The sequence below is a fragment of the Strix uralensis genome, chromosome 4 (genome assembly GCF_047716275.1).
Source record: "Strix uralensis isolate ZFMK-TIS-50842 chromosome 4, bStrUra1, whole genome shotgun sequence".
Lineage (NCBI taxonomy): Eukaryota > Metazoa > Chordata > Aves > Strigiformes > Strigidae > Strix > Strix uralensis.
The window spans coordinates 26993747-27013088 of NC_133975.1; the positions used below are offsets into that span (position 1 = coordinate 26993747).

Here is a 19342-nt window from a genome sequence, read left to right on the forward strand (position 1 = left end):
TGCGCCCCTCATCGGCTAATCAACACCCCGTGCCAGGGGTCCTGCACCTAGGGACCCCACCACAGGCAGACCCTGTCCCCCCTGCTCCGGCAGGTCCTCGTGCTGTCTAGTCACTGGCAAGGTCAACGCTACTGGCACAGTGAATCCTTTTTTCAACTCCTCTGCCTTCTGCTGAAAACCAAACACAAATGCACAAATGGACAAGCAGACCAGGAGTCACAGGGCTGGCTGATATCTCAGCTAAAGCACAAGAACAGTGGTAAGTTACAAGCAAGTTAAAATAGGGTATTATAATAAAAAATATTGGACTCTGGTGAAAAACTAAGAATAATTGGGATGTTATCATTACTGGGAATAATAATATATTATTAAGACATTGGTGCTTAAAGGCAGCATTTAAGTAGGTAGAAGATCTGTTATAGCAAATCATCAATGGTTTTAGATTGCTTACTTTTTAAAACAAATCACAGTCTCAACTGCATACTTCTAACACTTAGAAACATACCTACAGTTGTAGATTAATATACTTTCACCACTCTAATGTGTTTAACACAAAGTGGTCTCAATTTTCTAAGCATCATAATAATACAAATAACACAATTACTTGAATGGCTTTTATTGATGTTTTTCAATCTTGCCATAAAATTTACAGAGCTAGAAGGAGGAGACAGAAAATGCCATTGCCAACAGAAAATAGTGCATGACTGATTTGTCTTTACCTCTAATAAGACTTTTATGCATTGTCTTGTCTATAGGAATAGTTTTTAAAAAGCTGAATAGAGCTGTCTCAATAAGGCACTGTTAAAAAGAAAATAAAGTGCTTGCTCTTTTTTATGTATAAGTGCAAAATGAAAGCGAAATATGGGCCTGGGAAGAAGAAGAAAGAAAAGAGGAGGAAAGTTTCACATATTTGCATAGCAGAATCTTTTAAAGGGCATCTGACCTGGAAGTACTTCTGACATGGCTCACAGGGCGTCAGCAATGCATCAGGAAATAGATTATAATTTGAAATCTGAAAAGAGGGATCATTTAAGAATTAAAACCAAACAAAAACACAAAATAAAAATACCACATTTCAGAAGCTCCTGAGAGACATTAAGCATTCTAAACAAACCCCAGAACATAACAGTGAGGAACTTTTGAGCTTTCAATGATATTTGACAGTCATTAAAGTATGGGAGAGGCTAGTCTACAGCAATGAGAACAAGTAATTAAAAGTAACTATGATGCTTTACTAGGAGCACCAGTTCAACAATATTCTCCAGTTTTAATCAACATACTGTAGCAAAAACTTCATGACATTAGAAAAGCTGGGTTTTTCTCCAATTACCCAACTACATCTTACTCAGGAAACTACAACAGCGTTGGTAAAAATAGACACAGCAGCAAGGCATGTTCACATGACAATCTGCAGAATGGGATCCATCATATGAAACGAAGCGTAGTCTGCAGGGTTGATCCCACAGGAGGGAATCACAAAAAGCAAGCTAGACAGCAAGCTCCTGTATGGGACCCTTTCCTGGCCATCTTCTCATACATAAACCATTTTGGTTAAAGCCTCTGGTTTGGATGTGAATGATACATACACTGGGAGACAAAGTATTTCTATGCACTTACAACTATTCCTGCTGTTGTGTCTAGGAAACATAGGAAAGAAATAATACAAACCTTTTCATAAAGCAGATTTCCTTTCTGCAAGGATATCTGTTGAGTTCAAGACATTTAATGACACGCTCAAGCCGTGGGGCTACAGTATCAGGTCCTGTACACTTTGGCTCTAGTTACAGCCTAAGCAGCTGGAGAGAATGCCTCCATTATACAATGATCGCAACTCAACACCAGCTAACTCCCCCTGCTTCAAAGGGCGAATTCCAATGTTAAAACATTAATTCTTAATTAAGTATGATAACACACTGTCTTCTCACATCTACATTCATTCTTAACCAGGACCAGCTAAATGGTAATAGCTAAAACAGATGTCAGCTGAAAGCATCCTAATATAGTCTAGATTTACATTAATGTAGCTGAAATCAGAACCAAGACTAGAAGCTTTCCTAGTGTCAAGTGTCATCGTGCTCCTTCTTGCCTATATATCTACACAAATTCCAGGGGATGTTAAACACTTTCAGCAGGGAAAAGGAAGGAAAACAGTCAAATTAAGTTCTGTGGTAGATCAGAGCAACTGATGTTCCTACAGCCAGTGGTTTTCTTTTTGCTGCTCCCTCCAGCAATAACATCTCTGCTGGACTGAGCTTGGAAGCTGGAGAGAGAAAGCTTAGCAAAGCAAATTCCCATGGTGGGTAGAGCAGTTTTGGGAATGCAAGAGCGGGAAAGCAGCAGGGCTGCAAGCAGCTTGCACGTGTGCTCTCAAACCCATCTGCAGGCTCCTCCACACAAACCTCAGAGTTGCTGAGGATGGGACGGACCTCTCAAGATCTAGTCCAACCCCCCTGCCCAAGCAAGGAATTACTGCTGCCCTCTCCATTCCACCCTGGTTCTGTCCTCACATCAGAACAAATACACCACTATGACCTGCATACTAAATGCAGCTTCTCCCATTTCCAGCTATTTCTGCTTCACCTAGTCCTCCTGAAATCACCATCCAGTAACCAGCTTTTTGTCCTGGCTCCTCCATTCCCAAGAGGCATCCTGCCAGCCCCTACTGCCACAATAATATTTTTCCTTTTAGAGCTAAGCACACTGCCAGCCAACTGCAATAGCCTAGCAGCAGTGCTGCCTCTGTTCTAATGATGCTCTTATTAATGAAAATCCATAACACTGATCAGTCTTAGATAATGTTACTAAGGAAAAAACAACCTCAGATCTTGCAATGAGTTCTAGCACTGAAGCAAAGTATGCTTTTCCATTTGCCATTTCTCCCTCACCCTTCCCACACAGCCAGTCAAACTCCTCATCCAGCAAAAAATTCAGAGACAAGATGCCTCTCAGAATGAGATTCTAACAGCTACAAAGAAAAGAGAAAAACAATAAAATAATGACAAAAAGAAACAGGCTAAATCCATTGCTCCTTTACTTACAATTTTATTAAGATAGATACATCTAAATAATCAGTGTATATTTGACTACCTGATTGAAACTGTATATTGCAGATGAACTGGGTCATCTTATACTACTAGAGTTTTCTTAAATCAAGTGATCACTTGAAGCAAATAAAGAGCAATTCTTTCGTTTTTATATGGCATAACCATGACATGCAATCATGACCAATCCTGCATTTAGTAAGGGAAAAAAAAAAAGATGGCATACTAAGTCTTTTCCAAATTCAATTTTCTCCCTTTAAATAGATTTCCCCCCCTGCGTAGAATGGAACAGTCTGGCAGGCAAAACCAGTGTTGTCACAGCAAGAAGATGGAGAGTGTTTTATCTATTGGCTACTTGCAAGCACAGATAATAAGACCTTCTGTCATCGGATCTATACACGCACAGCAACATTTGCTAAGTAAACCTCAGTCATTTTTTCTAATCCTGTTATGTAAATTAAACTCCTGAGCCTTAACGTTTTTTTTTTTTTTTCCCTTCAAAATTGATGTATAAATTACTCAATGGCTATAATAAAGATCACACCTCAGACTTACTTGTTACTTACAATCAACTCTACTTTAAATGCATGTGCTAATACAGGGCACAAGCATAAACTTCATTTTCTCTCACACAGAGACAGAAACTTAGAAATTATAACTTAAATTTCTGCAACTGAGATGACCAATAAAACAAGAAGGACTTGGTCTTCCATATCCTGCAACTTGAATCTCAAGTGCCATCCAAAAATTACTCTACAAGCTGGAAGGTAAACAATGTGTAATCAAACGTAATCAGAATTACCAAAACCAAAGAATGATGCTATATGAAAAAGAAAGCTAGGATAAGCTGTCTCAGGGAAAAAAAAAGGTAACCAAAATGCTTTGTAGGAGAGGCAGCCTACCCACATGCTTAATGGAGTAATAGAAAGGAATCAATGGCCACGGATTTGGCACATAAAATGACTTAGACTGATTCAGACTGAGTTTGGACCAGAGATTTTTCAGCACCACATAAATTTAACTTAGATCATTCGACAGCTCCTAAATCAGGAAGCAGAACCATTCAAAAATGATCGATTTCTTAACAGGGTTAAGGAAACCTGCAGAGTCCAGCATCATCTTTCCAGCTGTTCATAATGGCAGTAGCCCAATACCAAGCTCTTTGATCAGGAGACACAGGCAGCAAAAGCAGGAAAGAGATTAAGCATAGGTCACGGCATTATTAACGGAAGGAGCAAAAAACGTTAACTGAGCCCCTGTCAGATGCAATGGATGAGTTAAATTCCAGCACAGATGCTGTGCTGGACACACACACACACCAAAAAAAAAATTAAATAGATTATTATCATTAACCACCTCCCACATATCTTGTCTGCGGCCCTGCTATTTGCAGCTTGCAAACACCTGACTGTTCCTGCAAAGCCTAGAAACAACACTGCATACTCCTGAGCACAATCTGCTTCTCCAAGAATAATTAACTGCATGCACATAAATGCAGACATTTCAGCTTCTCTTTTTAAACTAATACATTTTAACAATTAAACTTCTGATGGCCTGGCATCATGATTTCACCTGCTACAACTTCATCTGCCCTCTGAATAACATATAATAAATTTATGGCTAATTACACATTAAGCTTTTATCAAGGCTATCCAGAAATGTTTTTACCCTCAAATTACCCAGGTAGCAATAGTTTTGAGCCACCTATTATCACTACCTCATAGCTGAGATCTTAAAACGCATTTGAAGGAGCATGGTACACTACGATTGTTTTCCTGTTACTATAAGGTTGTACTTAGTGTCAAATTGGGCTCTAGAGACAAAAAATCTGACAAATAAATGAGAAATCCTTCAGTAGACTCTCTACAACTCTATATGAAAAGAAATAAAAAATAAAAATATGTGTATATCAAAAGCCCCAATATAAAGAACAAAACCCTCTAATTTATTTATGTGTTTGCAAATAATTTCAAATTGCTAACAGTAAGTTGAGACTTGTGAACAAAAATTTAAAAGTCCAAATCTTAGTCACAGAACAGCTCATTAGACTGATTGCCAAGCTTTGCAAAATGACACTATCAGGGCTTTCAAGGAGAAGAAATTAAGATTTTGCACACTGACAAGATTGCTTCTGTTCCACACACATTAAAAACATGCTGTACCTCACCTAGGTAAGGTTATTATATGTGCACTTTTAACTACATCTGCTAAAACTGTCTTAAAGTTGGACTCACGTGTCCTGCCCACATATCCCTTGCTCCTAGTAATGGAGCAGGATGCATTTCAGAGCACAGGATGCATCAAACAAGAAAAGGTCTCCACACTTTTAGTCTGTTTTTCCATGAAATCTGAACTAAAATAAGGCTCATTACACAAAGAGCTACATCTCAGCAAGGCTGAAAGTTGCCTGCAAAGCTATGTACTGTCCTCAACCAAACTTTAATGGGGCAAATCAGAAATACTTCAAAACACACAAACAATTTATAAACCAAGTGTTGCAATACTGCTTAAGCTACAGAATGCTGATAGATGACCAAAATGGCCATACCCTACAGTAATTCTCCCAATGTAATTATGGTACTAGAATACAGGAATAACTCTAACCTTGCCCTGCTGTACCAAGTAGAGCTCCTTGAGAATGCTGTTGCAGTATGCTGAGAAACTTATAGTGCTCATATATAAAGCAAAACCACATGCTCATAAATAAAATCAAAGTATTGTATTTGCTTTATGGTCCCCATAAACTAAACAGGTCAATCCATAATAAAGTGGAAGGAGAACATAACAAAACAGCAACAGCACTTACTGGCATTTATATTAATTACACTGAAGTGTGGCTAAGAGTGGGCTCAGATTCAACAAGCAACAAACTTGGCTGTAGAAGATGTTGAACAAGTGGAAAACAACAAGCTACTAGTATTACTGGCCTGAATTTCAACAAGGAGTCTTGAATTCTTGACGTGCTAGCCAAAATCCTGTACTCCTTTTTCTTATCTACAAACTCGTGGATCTTCACAAAGCACTTTAACACCAAAGGAACTGGGGTTCTTGTGAAAGGGGACAAACACACAATGCAAAACTGGTACCGTGGTGGTTCTCCATGAACATGCACAACTCCAAGCGGAGTTACTGGGAAACCCTCAGCCTCAGAATACTCTACCTCTGATTTCACTGTGAAGAACAAATGGACCTGTCAGGGTGCTGGGATAGGTGTACTATTTAATTATGCCAATAAATAAAACCAGAAGTGACAATACGCATTCAGAGTAATATACAGTTCTTAAAGAATGCTTTTTATCTGCAGGCCCGAGTCAGCTCCTATCTGTGGAAACCAGCATGTTTTGGGGCTTCACCAGGATCAGCCAAGAGGCCTCGATGAAGTAGTTGTACAAGTCTCTGCATAGCTTCCTAGGAAATGTAAAAACCTAAACAAGAGAGGCTTTAACGCAGAGCGCAACATATGTGTCATTGGCGGCGTCTGTAATTTTCACTCCATGTATCATCTGTATTCCCACCTTTTCCTCAGCTAAGCAACGATTACATGGAGCTTTTCAGCAACTTTACAAAAAACTGTCATCCCTGAGCACAACCTGAGCAGTGCTAAAGCTTGAGTCTCATTTACACCAAGATATCTTTCTCTGGAAAGAAAAGGTCAGGAGATACAGGACAGGATTTTGCAGATGTAGAATTTCACTGGGATGCTTCTACCAAGAGTTGCACAGTGGATACACTCCTCCTTGCGGGTCAGGCTGCCTCTCTGGCTGAGTTTTCTGTTACTCTGGAAGCAGCTCCAAGCCAAGCACACTGAGGCACTCCATGCTACGTTTTCACACCAACTCATCCTGGGCTAACAGTAGCAATGCAATTACTGGCAACGGCTGCAAGACAGGAAGTTTGGGGTTTTTTTCAGGGGGTTGCTATTTATAATGTCACCATTCTCAAATTTGTTTCCTTATTTCACTGCAACAAAGCTAAGACCTCCCAGCAGTTTCACTAAGGGACAGCCCCCTTGCAAGACCAGCAGCAGGGGACTGGCCCTGTGCAAAGGTCACAGCTGGACACTCCTTGGGAAGCTGAAAAGACACAGACAGAGCAGGAATTTGAGTGTTCCTGGAGGGAAATCATACCCCAAGCTTATAAAATCAACCCTGCTCTCTCTTGTCTTCAAGTATATTGCATTATTCATAAGAGCAGCTCTAGCATGGGAGATGATCAGGAAGAACCAAGACTCAAACCTCTCTCCTCCGCAGTCCAGGGGAGTGCCTTCTCACGAGGGATATTTCCTTTCATCGGCATCCTTGATTTATGAACATTTCATCAAGGTGATATTTCCCAAAAGAGGTTTGCTTGGGGGGAAAAAAAAAATTCACCCTCCTGATCATCGTAAGTTTCTGAAATAAAATTCCAGTCAGCTCTAATAATTATATTGGCAGCATTATATCAATAAATCATTCCGTATGGACCCTAGTCTAAGTCACTTTTAGATGTCTAAGAGTTAAAAAAGAAATAAAAGTCCACCTCTGCCTGCCACAAATCAAGAGGATGACTTAATGGTGCGAGATGTGGCGCCATCTTCTGTGGGCCGTGAGGGCTGGTCACAGAGCTCCAGGCGCAAGCAGGTCCCTTCGTCCTGGTGACTGCTGACGTGCCACTGCAGGACTGCGCCTTCGCCCTGGCACGCTCCAAAGGTCACCAATTACTGAAAACTACCACCCACAAATTCCTGCATTTCCTCAATTCCAATGTCTTCTGAAAAAAGACAATGTCTTCTCACAAAACGGTGCATTTTATTATTATTCTTGTTTAAACCCTTCCTGAGCACTTAATGACAGCAGAATGGCACTGGAACCAACTCCATTTTCTCCAAAACGCTTTGCTCAGATTTCAATATGGTGCAAAACACTACAACTAACTAAAATAAATGAATTATTATGCTGGGGACAGGAAATGCATGGACAACATGTTAAGAAGGTTCTTTTCAGGCATACAGAAGGGTTTTGTAGGTCATTCATTGTCATTCAAATTTTTTAGTATGAAACAGAATTTGAGGCCACCTAAACAACACAAACAGTACCATGTTTCCAGAAGAGTTGCTGCAGCCAATTCAGAAAAGTGGGTTTTATGAGCAAATATTAGATAAATATAAATATAAATGAAGCTCAGGAGAAATTCATGAAAGAAGTCTATTTACAAAATCTAGCTTCTCAGTATCTGGAGACTGTACATCCTTAATCCATATGTTTCACATGAAAAGCACAGAAAAGAGAAAATAAAAACCAACAAAACAGCACACAAGGGAGTGTTAAGTCAGGGCAAGCAGTGCTAGACAGAGGCAGGGATACACCCAAGACTGCTTTGCTTATTGTCAGTTAAGGGAGATCATGGCTCTTTAATTGTACTTTTAGAAGTCTAAACTAGCACTTATGTGTTAAATTCACAGCTTTCAATTTTACATTTTAAACACCTTGCTGTTTCTTGTAACTTCAGCACCTGTATTTCAAATACATTTCCTAGCACTGGGCTTCAAAGAAACTGTTTTCTATTTAAACTGTTATGTTTCCTTGAATATAAAACCTTCTGCTATTCTCCTAAGACCACACACTATTATATTCATTAAATTTATGAAATCATTCAACAAAACAGTCAATGTCATAAATGGATGAAATATTCTCTCACCACCAAAGAAGCAATCAACTGCCATACCCCACACAGACCTAATTCTTCCCTTCACATACTTTATTTAGATATATATGTATGTACAGACAGAAGATAAGTCAGGGCCTAAGTCTTATGGCTGCACCAAGTCCTTAATGGTACATTAAGACTGCAACAACTGTGAATGTGAAATACAATAGCTGAGATTTTGCAGTTACTCATTATTTATGCAAAGAAAACAAAAGCAAAATGATGTATTTTACCAGCACTTTCACTGAGATCTAATCTGCTATCAGAGATTTCACTATGACCTGCATTTCCCACAGACTGGGCAATTTCAATGCCATTATTGTTGGATGTCCAAAGCACTTAATATGTTGGGCACCAGGAAGTTGCACAAATCGTACCATAACAAAATCAAAAAATAAAGCAAGTTTCCTGGCTTAGAAACCCTGACAGTTTAAGGAAAGGGAAAACTTGGCTTAACAAAAGCATAAAGCAATGATGCTCTGTCCTCAAACAGAGGGAGCTCTGGCACCAATGGATTCTAACACAAATTTCAGCCCTGGCAGATGATGGGAACACCAGCATTTCCCCGAGCAAACAATTCCACTTCTCCACCACCTGCAACTGCTGAACTAGACAATAGGAAAAACATCCTGAGCTCTCCTGGTAAGAATTTAATGTCCATTACTTGTTCTCTCTAAGTAGGAATGGAAAAGACTTGATTAGCCACTCTACACTGGATCATTCTAAAGTTCTGAGCATCGAGCCTAGGCACGAGACATGGATATCATGCCCCACAGTAGGCCAAGATGACACATTTGAAGGCTAGTGTCTATATTTAATGTCAAGTGATTCAAACAGATCAGTCCAATTCTGTACTCTAGCACTTGACCACCAGAGACCTGTCAAAACTGTAACAACCATTTATTTCCTCCATTCTAGTACAGACAATATCCTGACATTAATACCCAAAACAAACTCTTTGGAAAAGTAGTATCTAAGTTGGCTCTAATGCATCATTTTAACATACATCTTCACGACATCTGTAACTAGTCTGCGGGAGAGAGTAAACATGCTTTACTACTTCCTAGGATTTAGCCTTGGGGTTAGGGAAAACCCCACAAAGTCAAGTTCTGAATACAGGACCTCACTATGCAGTTCCTCATGTCTGATGGCAAAGCCACCATAGGAAGTCCCTGTCCTGTCCCAGCTGTAAGTTTTCACTGCAGTTTACTACCTGCATCAGCCAACCCAAGTATGTGTGGAACTGGATAGCTGATGTGACCGAGGCTTTTAAAGAAGTCTTTAAAGGAACAGAAAGAATGGTACAGAAGTTAGAGCTTCTTAAGCTGGCTTTGATGCCAAGAAAAGCCACATGGGATCATGCTCTTCTGCTACAGCAGAAAGAAGAGTGAATACAAAAGTTAACCTACCACAGCTTCACCTCAGCAGCCTGAGGGATCAACAGAAAGTCCACAAGGACCAGCAGCAGCCTTCTGGAGTCAGGGCACTACCCCACACAGCTCTCCAGGGAAGGTCACGTCAGCTCATTTCACACAGCCTGCACTGTGGAACCACTGCAGTGTGATGACTGCCATCTGCACTAGCATGAGAGATGTCTGCTTACTCAATGGAAGGTGCAGGTGATAAATTTTAGCAGTTGCCTTTGCACTTTTACAGAAGACAACCTTCAGTAAGAGACAATGTAATATAATCTAACAGGATACAATTCAGAGGAAAAAACAACATGAACAATGTTGAACTCAAGCATATAAATGATCTGAAGACGTTAGTTGCAGTTGTAAGCAATTAAAGCTATAGCACACAATAACATTTTAGGATAAGCTCAAGTAGTTTGTTAATTTGAAGGTACCTGGTACTAAAAACTTGGGATAGGAGTGAAGAACCCTGCAATAAATGAAGCTGGAGACCTTGAACACAAAACACAGCACAAAACACAGCACACTGCAGTAGACTTGGTCAAGGCACACCACAAGCTGCTTTTTAAACTTCTAGAAAACACCTTTGCAGTTTAAACATAATCAATATACTTACCATTTGGGTACACACACAGGAGAGCTGGCATCGATTAGAATATGTCAGCATCCTTTATAAGCACTATTTCAAAATTTATAAACTTAGCAGCCTTCAAATGTAATAAAGAGACAAATAAATTAGACCAATTGCATACATACATGAGCTGCTTGGCCGATAGTGAGCCCCTGGGTACCGCCTGCCCATAGTGCCAGTCAGCACATTACCGCACGCTGTCAGCTGCTTTCAAAGTACAGATCGAAACGCTTAACTGAGGGAGAAGAAAAAAAAAAAGTGAAGATTTAGTACAACAGCTGTATCTTTTTCATTAAAATGCTAATGACCCCTACAAATTTCAGTATAACTACATCTATAAATTATTCATAGTCATGTTGTCAGAGGAGATGAACTGTTGTGCTACACATGCAGCACAGATTTATTATTAGTGGTTGGCCTCCATTAATAAGCTCACATCAATTTTAAGGCACAAAGAAGTCTCAGGTCATACAGTAGCTTCTTTTGGCCCATGACATAGACAGAACAACAAACACTGCAAGACAGAGTTTGCTTTTGGCTTTAAATACAGTTAGGCAGTAGGTGAGATTTAATAACAACGTTGTCTTAAATTCTGTGAAGTAATCATTAAGCAACAAGTTTATGAACAGTTTGCTATAGAAGTAAAATTTCTCCATGCTTCGTAACACTGATCGCTTTGAATCTGTCCCTAAAAGCCAAAGTAGTTTTTATTTCCTTTTATTTCATTTTCTCCTTTGCTGGAAGGACCAAAAAAGCAACAAAATCTGGGGAGTGTTCTTCCTAATTCATTAAGGACTTTTACTGTCTCAGGCTGCAGCTACAAGCACAAGCTTGTTCTATCCAAGAAACGGAGAGAAATATCAGGACATAGGTGAAATAGCACTGCACCAAAGCTGGGAGATTTCCACAAAGCGAAAGATACTGAAGTTCCCTGATTGAACAGAACATCAGCTTCCTCCTAAATTAGATAAGCCTTTTATATATATTGGCAACCATGCAATTCTCCGTTGAGCTGGTCTGGGAGCCTACACAGCTGAAAACTCCACATAAAGATGTATTTTCAGCCAGATTAGGCTCCTGAACTGGCTCATGGTGGTTGCACTAGTATTGTTAGCTAGTGAGGACAAATGGAAGGAACAGGACCATGGCAGCCTGTGCTTAAAATGACTTAAAATGCAGTCACATAACATTGCTACAGCCTCTGTGGATTACTTCTGAAATACAGACACCTACAAGTCTGCATATCTGACAGTGCAAAAAACAGGTGGAAGATCTCTATTGTTTCCTAAATCAGTGCTGACAAAGCGTGTCCTGTTCAACCCTCCTCAATGGAGAAAGTTCAGTGAATCAATGAGACGATACCCTCTTCCAACAAAAAGAATTCTGGCTGTTAAGACGAAAAGTGAGTGTTAAACAGTAAAACTCAAAAAAACCATTCAATCAAAAAAACCTGCATTTCTTTTGCAGGGTAATATGGGACCACTCTTTGCCATGGGCCAAACAGACCTTTTCAAACCTCTATGGTGGCCTACTAATTCAGCACATTATAATACTGCGCAAGGAAAAAAATGCAGATGTCTGCTTCGCCTTTCTTGATCTATAGGAATTTTTAAAAGTTACATATTTATTAGTAGAAAAAAATAAGTCTCCCCTCACCCCAAATTCAGTACCATTTTTTACTCCCCTCAAATACCTATGCACCATGTTCACAATTCATAGCAGAATACAACAGAACAGTCCTTATCTGTGCAAGGATTTAAAAAAAAAAATAAATTACTGAGGGGAAACAAAAATTGTAACCCGATGACAGTATTTACAATTCTTTTCCCTAGCTTGTGAAAAAATTTGATCCGTATGTATGGAGCTGCAAGCTTACTCATTTTTCATAAATGAATTCTTGTCTTTCTAGAAGGTGTACGCTTTTCTAAAGCAGTAATATTCACTAAATTATATCAAATGTCTACACTTGAGACATGCTATTCCTTCCCTACCTAGCAGTACAGCAGGAGAGGGGGCCTTCTGTGCCATACAATAATAAAAAAACTAACAGATATAAATTAAAAATCAAAAACCCCACAATTAAAAATCCCAACCCCCACAATTATGCTCTCAAACAGTTGAATCAAAGTAGAGTACAGCTCTCCTAAAGAAGTGTCCCCACCATGGGAATAAACCACTCTTTGGAGAAGGCGGGTGGGGACCCAAAGGTACGACCATTTTAAATATCACATTTTAAAACCCCAGAAATCTCAGTAGACAAGACAATATAAAGATATATTTTCATTATAGCAAAGGTTTCATCAGTTACTGTATAAAATGGGAACTGCATAGATTTACAACCTGGATTAAAGCCAACTATCAAAAATCAATTTAGAAGCGAGTGCCACACAGCAAGTGAAGTTAAACTGCCCTGCAAAACAATAGTGATACTGCGTAGTACATACCAGCAGGGACATACATAGATCAAGACAAACAAAGATGCTACTTGGGTTTGTTTTTTTCCTTTTTCTCAAGAACCACCTTTGAATTGTGACCAGAATAGCCAAAGCGACCCACCTTTTAGACACATCCACTCACCCAGGTGAATCTCAGAGGGACTCCTGAGCTTCAGTAAGCTCAGGGAGCTCCGACAAAAATGTAACTGACCTTGTTGGTATCCAAATGCCATAGCTAAAGCATCTGAAAACTAGCACTTATTTTCCATATACATCCATAAGAATAGTAAACAAAATGGAAGGAGGTCTCAAGTATTCCTTTTGAAACATCCAAGTACCATATATGTACAGGTTTGGGTTTTGTTTTGTTTTTAAATGTACACAACTTAGATATCCACAACTCCACATAAATTGGAGTTAAATGTGATTGTACCTAGTATGTCAGATCAGGTCTTCCTTAATACTAGTTTTTAACCTGTTCATTCTCATTTGTTTTGTAACAGATGTGTCTTGTAACAGCTTTCTAGGCTTTCTGATTATTATTCTACTGCAAAATTGCTTTTAAAATGTTTTATAGTGATTTTTACATCTTTATACTTAAATTAAAAACTATATACACACAAATGCACATACAGCCTTACAGTTTCTCTTCAATAAATGTTTTGATTTGGCTCTGCCTGAAGGACTTTTTGTCCTTTCTTGATGATCTTCCCCAATTTGTTTCAGGTGACCAGTCCCACGCTGAGAGCATTACAGACAACCATGGAAACAAATTCTGAGCACTATCACTGATACCTGCCACCCAGGGGAGCACCTGAAAGCACTATCAGCTTCACCTCATGCCAAGTCTTCTCTATGAACTGTGGTGACAAGAGCTACCAGCTACTCATCATCACACATAACAAGGGCATAAATCAACTTGCAGAGAGGCCTGCCATGACTTGCAGCTGAGGCTGTCATCTTCCAAAGCCGTTTTCTTTACAGTGCTTCTTTTGTTGTGCCTCTTTTACATTTCTTAGTTTTTATAACTGCTACAGAAGAGTTTCATTGTACTTGTATTAATCTTTTAACACTACCAAAAAAAAAAGAAAAATTTTTTTTTTTTTTTAATGAGAGTCAATATGGCAGGCACACAGCATCAAGTTTGCTTGAACTAATTTCATTATCTTTCATTTTGAGGACAAACAACTCAGAGTCTAACCTCCATACTTTTAATGGACATTAAACCTGTTCTGGGTTTCACCCAAATTTATTTTTTCATGCATGCTACTGCTTATGAGGGTACTAAATGGCCAGCTAACTCAATCTTCCCTGGTTTTCTACAATAAACATTCGCTACAAATACATGTGTGTTCAAACACAAGTACATTCATACTGCTGCTGCTATAATCTCATAAAGTAGACTGCCAGCAGATCTACCTTCACATGCCCAACCAAGAAAAAGGATATGGAAAAAAAAGAGATGACTGCAAATTACCTACAGAAGTCATCCAAGTGCAACTGACTACATCATTCAATGCTCCCAAGACACAGCTACACACAGCAGGTAAAGAAAAAAGGTTATTGCATAATGTTTCTCAAGGGACAACTACTCAAGAAATTACATTCCAGTACTCTCTGGGTGATATTCTGACAAACAACACGATCCCACCTTTAAAGTCTTGCTTTGAATACCAGGAAACAGCCCTGCTAGGGAATGAGTAAGAGGAATGCCTTGTATTGTTTTAAAAATGCACAGGGGCCACAGGCCCTATACAAAATAGGCCCACTATAGCAAAGGGTTCAGATACTGAAAGCAGCTGATTTAAGAAAAAAATAAAATCAGTCTGTAAGGCTGGTGGATAGCTCATTTTAGGATAAGAAAGTGTTTTTGTATATACACATAGATTTTGTATATGTATGTACATATTTGTATATATAATGCAAATATGCTTCCAGTACTCAACTGCTTCTCACTTTGCCTGCATTCAAAGCAGCTACTCGGAGCATCACATGTAGGACAACATTAGCAAAACACAATTTAAACAAGCAAGCGAAGTGTGTAGCCAGGCCATCAGGAATCTGTGCTGCTGATTTCTGGAGGCACATACAGAGACAGCACATTCATTTTCTGTGCTGGGAACAGCTATCAGATGCGGATCTCTCAAGCCAGACTGCCTACTGAAGAAAGCATGTTGTCTACTAGCCAAATATCTTCTATCATTGTGAGTGGGACCTTTTTTGAGGTCATTAATGATTCATATCCATTATTCTTCATCTAATAACTACCACCTTTTCTAGAAAAAGGCATCGCCATTTCAGGGATTTTTAATTTTTTTTTCCCTCAGAGTCTTCTGTTACCCAAGAGACCTATCTGCCTTCCAGTTTTGTCTGGGAGCGCTGACATCCAGGAAGTTATGCCTTCCCACCACCTGCCTGTGCTGAGAGGCAGGAAGCTGCCCTGCTTACTGAAGGACTCGTTCCCATCATCCCCCCTTGCTGGCACAGGATAAAAGCCTTCTGGGAGCCGGAAAGCCAACCACAACCCCATGGCCAAGGCAATGTCCCAGAGAGAGCACAGGACAGGATGGAGATCCGGTGATTTGTGTTGCCATGGCACCGGGGAGGGGTGCGGGCCAGGGTGTAGGCCGGGGTGTAGGCCATACGGTCCCGTTCTTCCACTTCTCTCAAGGAACATTTGACATGACTATGCGGATTTGTCTCCTGTTCTTCCCCTTCTCTCAGGGACTGTTTTGCAGTACTCTGCAGACCGTATCTCTCATTCTTCCTCTTTTCCCACAAAACCAGCGCACACCTTGCACCAAGGAATGTGCTGTGTTGTTACTCAAGAAACAATGGCTTGACCACAGTCTCACCCACTCACACATACGTACTTAGATAAATACTACCCTGAGTTTGTATCTAACTTGGAGAGACTATAATCCAATACCAAATCAGAGGAACAGATCGATGGCTTTGTGATCCTCACCCCTCCCCTCAGAAGGGACACCTTTTGGTAAGATTTGGGCCCTTGGCTATGCTGAGTGATTACATGGGAATTAAGTGTGTGTGACTGAAATTGCTTTTTGTGTGTTGTGCTATATAGCCAACCTGCAGTTTGTGCATTTATCGTAGGCAATCTCAAAGAATCTGTAGATGTTGCATAAGAATAAACGATACTATTTGTGAACCTGACTGCTTCTTTTGAATGCAACCAGACCTACAGCATACAGGCTGTTCGTGCATCTGGGTCAGACCTATAGTTATAGCCCCAATTGGCATACCTACTAAGAGATAAGTCCAGCCACCCCTAGCCCCTCTAATCTCTGAGGACCGGCTAGAAGGCAAGGGGATTAATCTCTTACCAAATTAATTCTTTACCTTAAATGCAACAGTTTGCCACACTTTGACCTGTCTGGGATGCACTATAACCCAGATACCAGACTGCTCAGAGACCTGAAAAGCCCTGTCCTGCTCAAAAAGCCTAGCAACTCCACCATTTCTCCTTCCAACAAATTCACACTACTCAAATTCTTGTTTCTTGCAATCATTCTTGCTTGCAATTCTCTGTTCTGTATAGTTTTTTGGTTGCCTTTGTGCTTCTGAATTCCCCCCATACAAGTTCCTATTTGGATGCTTTCCCTCTTTGCCATTTTTGAGAAGTCATTCACAAGGGCTTTTCTTATTCTTGGTCGTCTTTTCCAGGTGCTGTATCACCTGCCTGCTTAGTTGAGGTTCCCATACACTAATGTGGAGACTGATGTTACTATTTCCCACTCTGTTCTGGGGGATACCATCAGTTTTAGTCACTTAGACAGAATTCCTACAGTGTCCCTAATTTATGTTTCAGGCTTTGTCAGAGTCCCTAACTCATCAAAAATGTGTTTTCCTGAAATTTAGCATTTCAGTACTTCTGCAAGTGGAATTCAAGTCATTCACGGTCCCCTGCCCAGATGATACATATTTTCCCAGTAACACACATTTTATATTTATTTATTTCATATAAGTTATCGTAATGCAGATTTTGTTCAACCAAGCAGTAAAAGAAAGCATCAGGGCATTTTATGTGTAACTATACACTTCATATACATTTTAACATGAAGAAAAACACTGTCTATAATATTGGCAGTTTGTTATAGATCTAGATAACTCCATTCACTCCAGTGCAGCTATCTGAACTGATAATCAGCTAACAACCTCAATTTTACTTGCTCTTCAGTGAGGATTTGTGAAGTTAGAAGTAAAGTTGCACACAGAAAAAAAAAAAGTTCGAAGTTACAGCTGACAATATTGTCATGCTTTGAGCCTCTGGGGTTGCAGCGAGGTCGGGCTGCGTGCCAGAAGGAAGCCTGGCAAGCCGTGGAGCTGTGCTGGAGCGCAAAGGCATTACATGATCAAAGCAATCAGCACCAGGTAACGCAGATCTTCCCGTAAAGCCTAAAACATGAGGGCAATATTTAGGGTTGCAGTGATGCATTCTGAATCTCATTTACACCAAAGATAGCGAAAAGCATTTTTCAAAGCTGTCACGTAACAGCAGTAATTCTGAATGAGAAGATGCTTATTTCTTCTGAAACAGAGATGCCACTGTGCTTTTGTTTTCTGTGGGAAGCTTTTCCAGTGCAGCTAGGTTTTCTATTACAGCATTTCATCACTACTCTCCACTTCCCGCTCCCCCCCCCATAATCTTGTGGGAGTGAATACAATGTTGCTGCTGTCCTTCCAAGAAGGGATGCAAAACTTGGAAGCTGAGACAAAACAGAACCAGAAACTCCAGAAAAATGTCACAATTTCTGTGTTTGCCAGTTCTCAATTAACTAATAGGATGAGCTACAGCTTCTCTCTTCAAACTGATGTATCTGTTAAACCAGAAACATTCATCAACCGTTCAGACAGAAAAACAAAAACAAAACCACCACCTTCTTCATCTTGCTGGTATCCTCCATTAAATACTAAATTGTAATTTAAAAGAATGACTTAATTTTATTACTCAAGACAAAAATTCCCCACTTACCCATCTTGCCCATTTGCATCTAAATGATCCAATGCGCACTTCCTGTGTTTTACCCTTCCATGGCAGCAGTGAGCACAGCAAACTCACCTACTGCAGCAGAAATCACCTACTGCCAGAAGACCAGGATTTCAAGCCAAGACTGTTTCCAACTCCCATGGTTACCAGAAAGCCTCAAAAGACAAGCTGAGCGTAAGATAAAGCTGAGCTCAGCTGGTTTCCAGTATGTGAGCACAGAAGAGAATTGTAAAGCAATACAAAAAAACCTGCACTGATATTTCTTTAAACAGTTCCTTCCGGAACTGTTGTTCCACCACTAGCAGATACCTTCTGTGGCACTTGTTATCTCTGTCCCAAGCAGCCTCCAACTCTTTCTATCTTGAAAGCAAAATACCAAAACAAAATCACAACAGTTCTGTTCTTATCTTATTACTCATTCCTTCTGTCATCAGTTTCCTATTTTTATTTAACCCAACCAATTATATCCCCCAGTCTGCAATGTAAGTCACAGCGTTAGCTGTTACTGCTCCTTGGGGACCTGGTGGTAGCAGATGCAGTTAACAAATGTAGTACAGGTTATATTTTGAAACTTCAAGATAGAGATTCTTCTAAAAAAAAAAGTTTACCCTACCATTTTTACATATAATATACACACCTTTATTATATATGTTTTCTATATAAATATGTAAAGCTTTATGCATATTTATATTTTTGGGGTGTGTGTGTGTCTGTAACTGCTTCCTGACCATTGGACAACCAGCTAAAATACAATTTACAATTCACAGCAGAGGAACAACACTGAAGCAAACCGTTACTTCAACAAGATATTATTTTACCTGTGGCAATGGAAAGCTGTAAGATACTAACACAGGATTCCTCCACGCTTGAATTTGGTCTCAGACACAGTACACAAACTTCAACAGCCCAGACTAACACAAGTATCTTCAACTATTTTTCAGAGACCATAAAACCAGGAAGACTTAGGGAACAATTATCAAAGCTATTGTACAGGACCTTTGATGCAGAGGGAAGCGCAATGTTTACCTCCGGAAAGTTAACAAAAGAGAACACAAAGAAAGGTCCAAATAAATGGTTCAGCAGAAGCAAACTGGGAACTTCTCCTTTTGACACAATAAGAGAACAAG

General features: G+C 39.8%; 1 protein-coding gene across 12 annotated transcripts in view; it reads right to left on the reverse strand.

Annotated features, from left to right (window-relative positions):
• The window catches only part of APBB2 (amyloid beta precursor protein binding family B member 2), a 209411-nt gene that overhangs the window by 109338 nt on the left and 80731 nt on the right, over nucleotides 1-19342 (reverse strand). For 7 of the 12 annotated variants that reach the window (XM_074866044.1, XM_074866050.1, XM_074866045.1 and 4 more), the window contains exon 3: nucleotides 10898-11007. In XM_074866044.1, the coding sequence (XP_074722145.1) occupies nucleotides 10898-10943 (46 nt within the window). In that variant the 5' untranslated portion in view covers nucleotides 10944-11007. Of the gene's footprint in view, nucleotides 1-943; nucleotides 1013-10897; nucleotides 11008-19342 lie in introns of all 12 variants that reach the window. The other 5 variants (XM_074866054.1, XM_074866053.1, XM_074866048.1 and 2 more) reach the window with 1 other exon arrangement.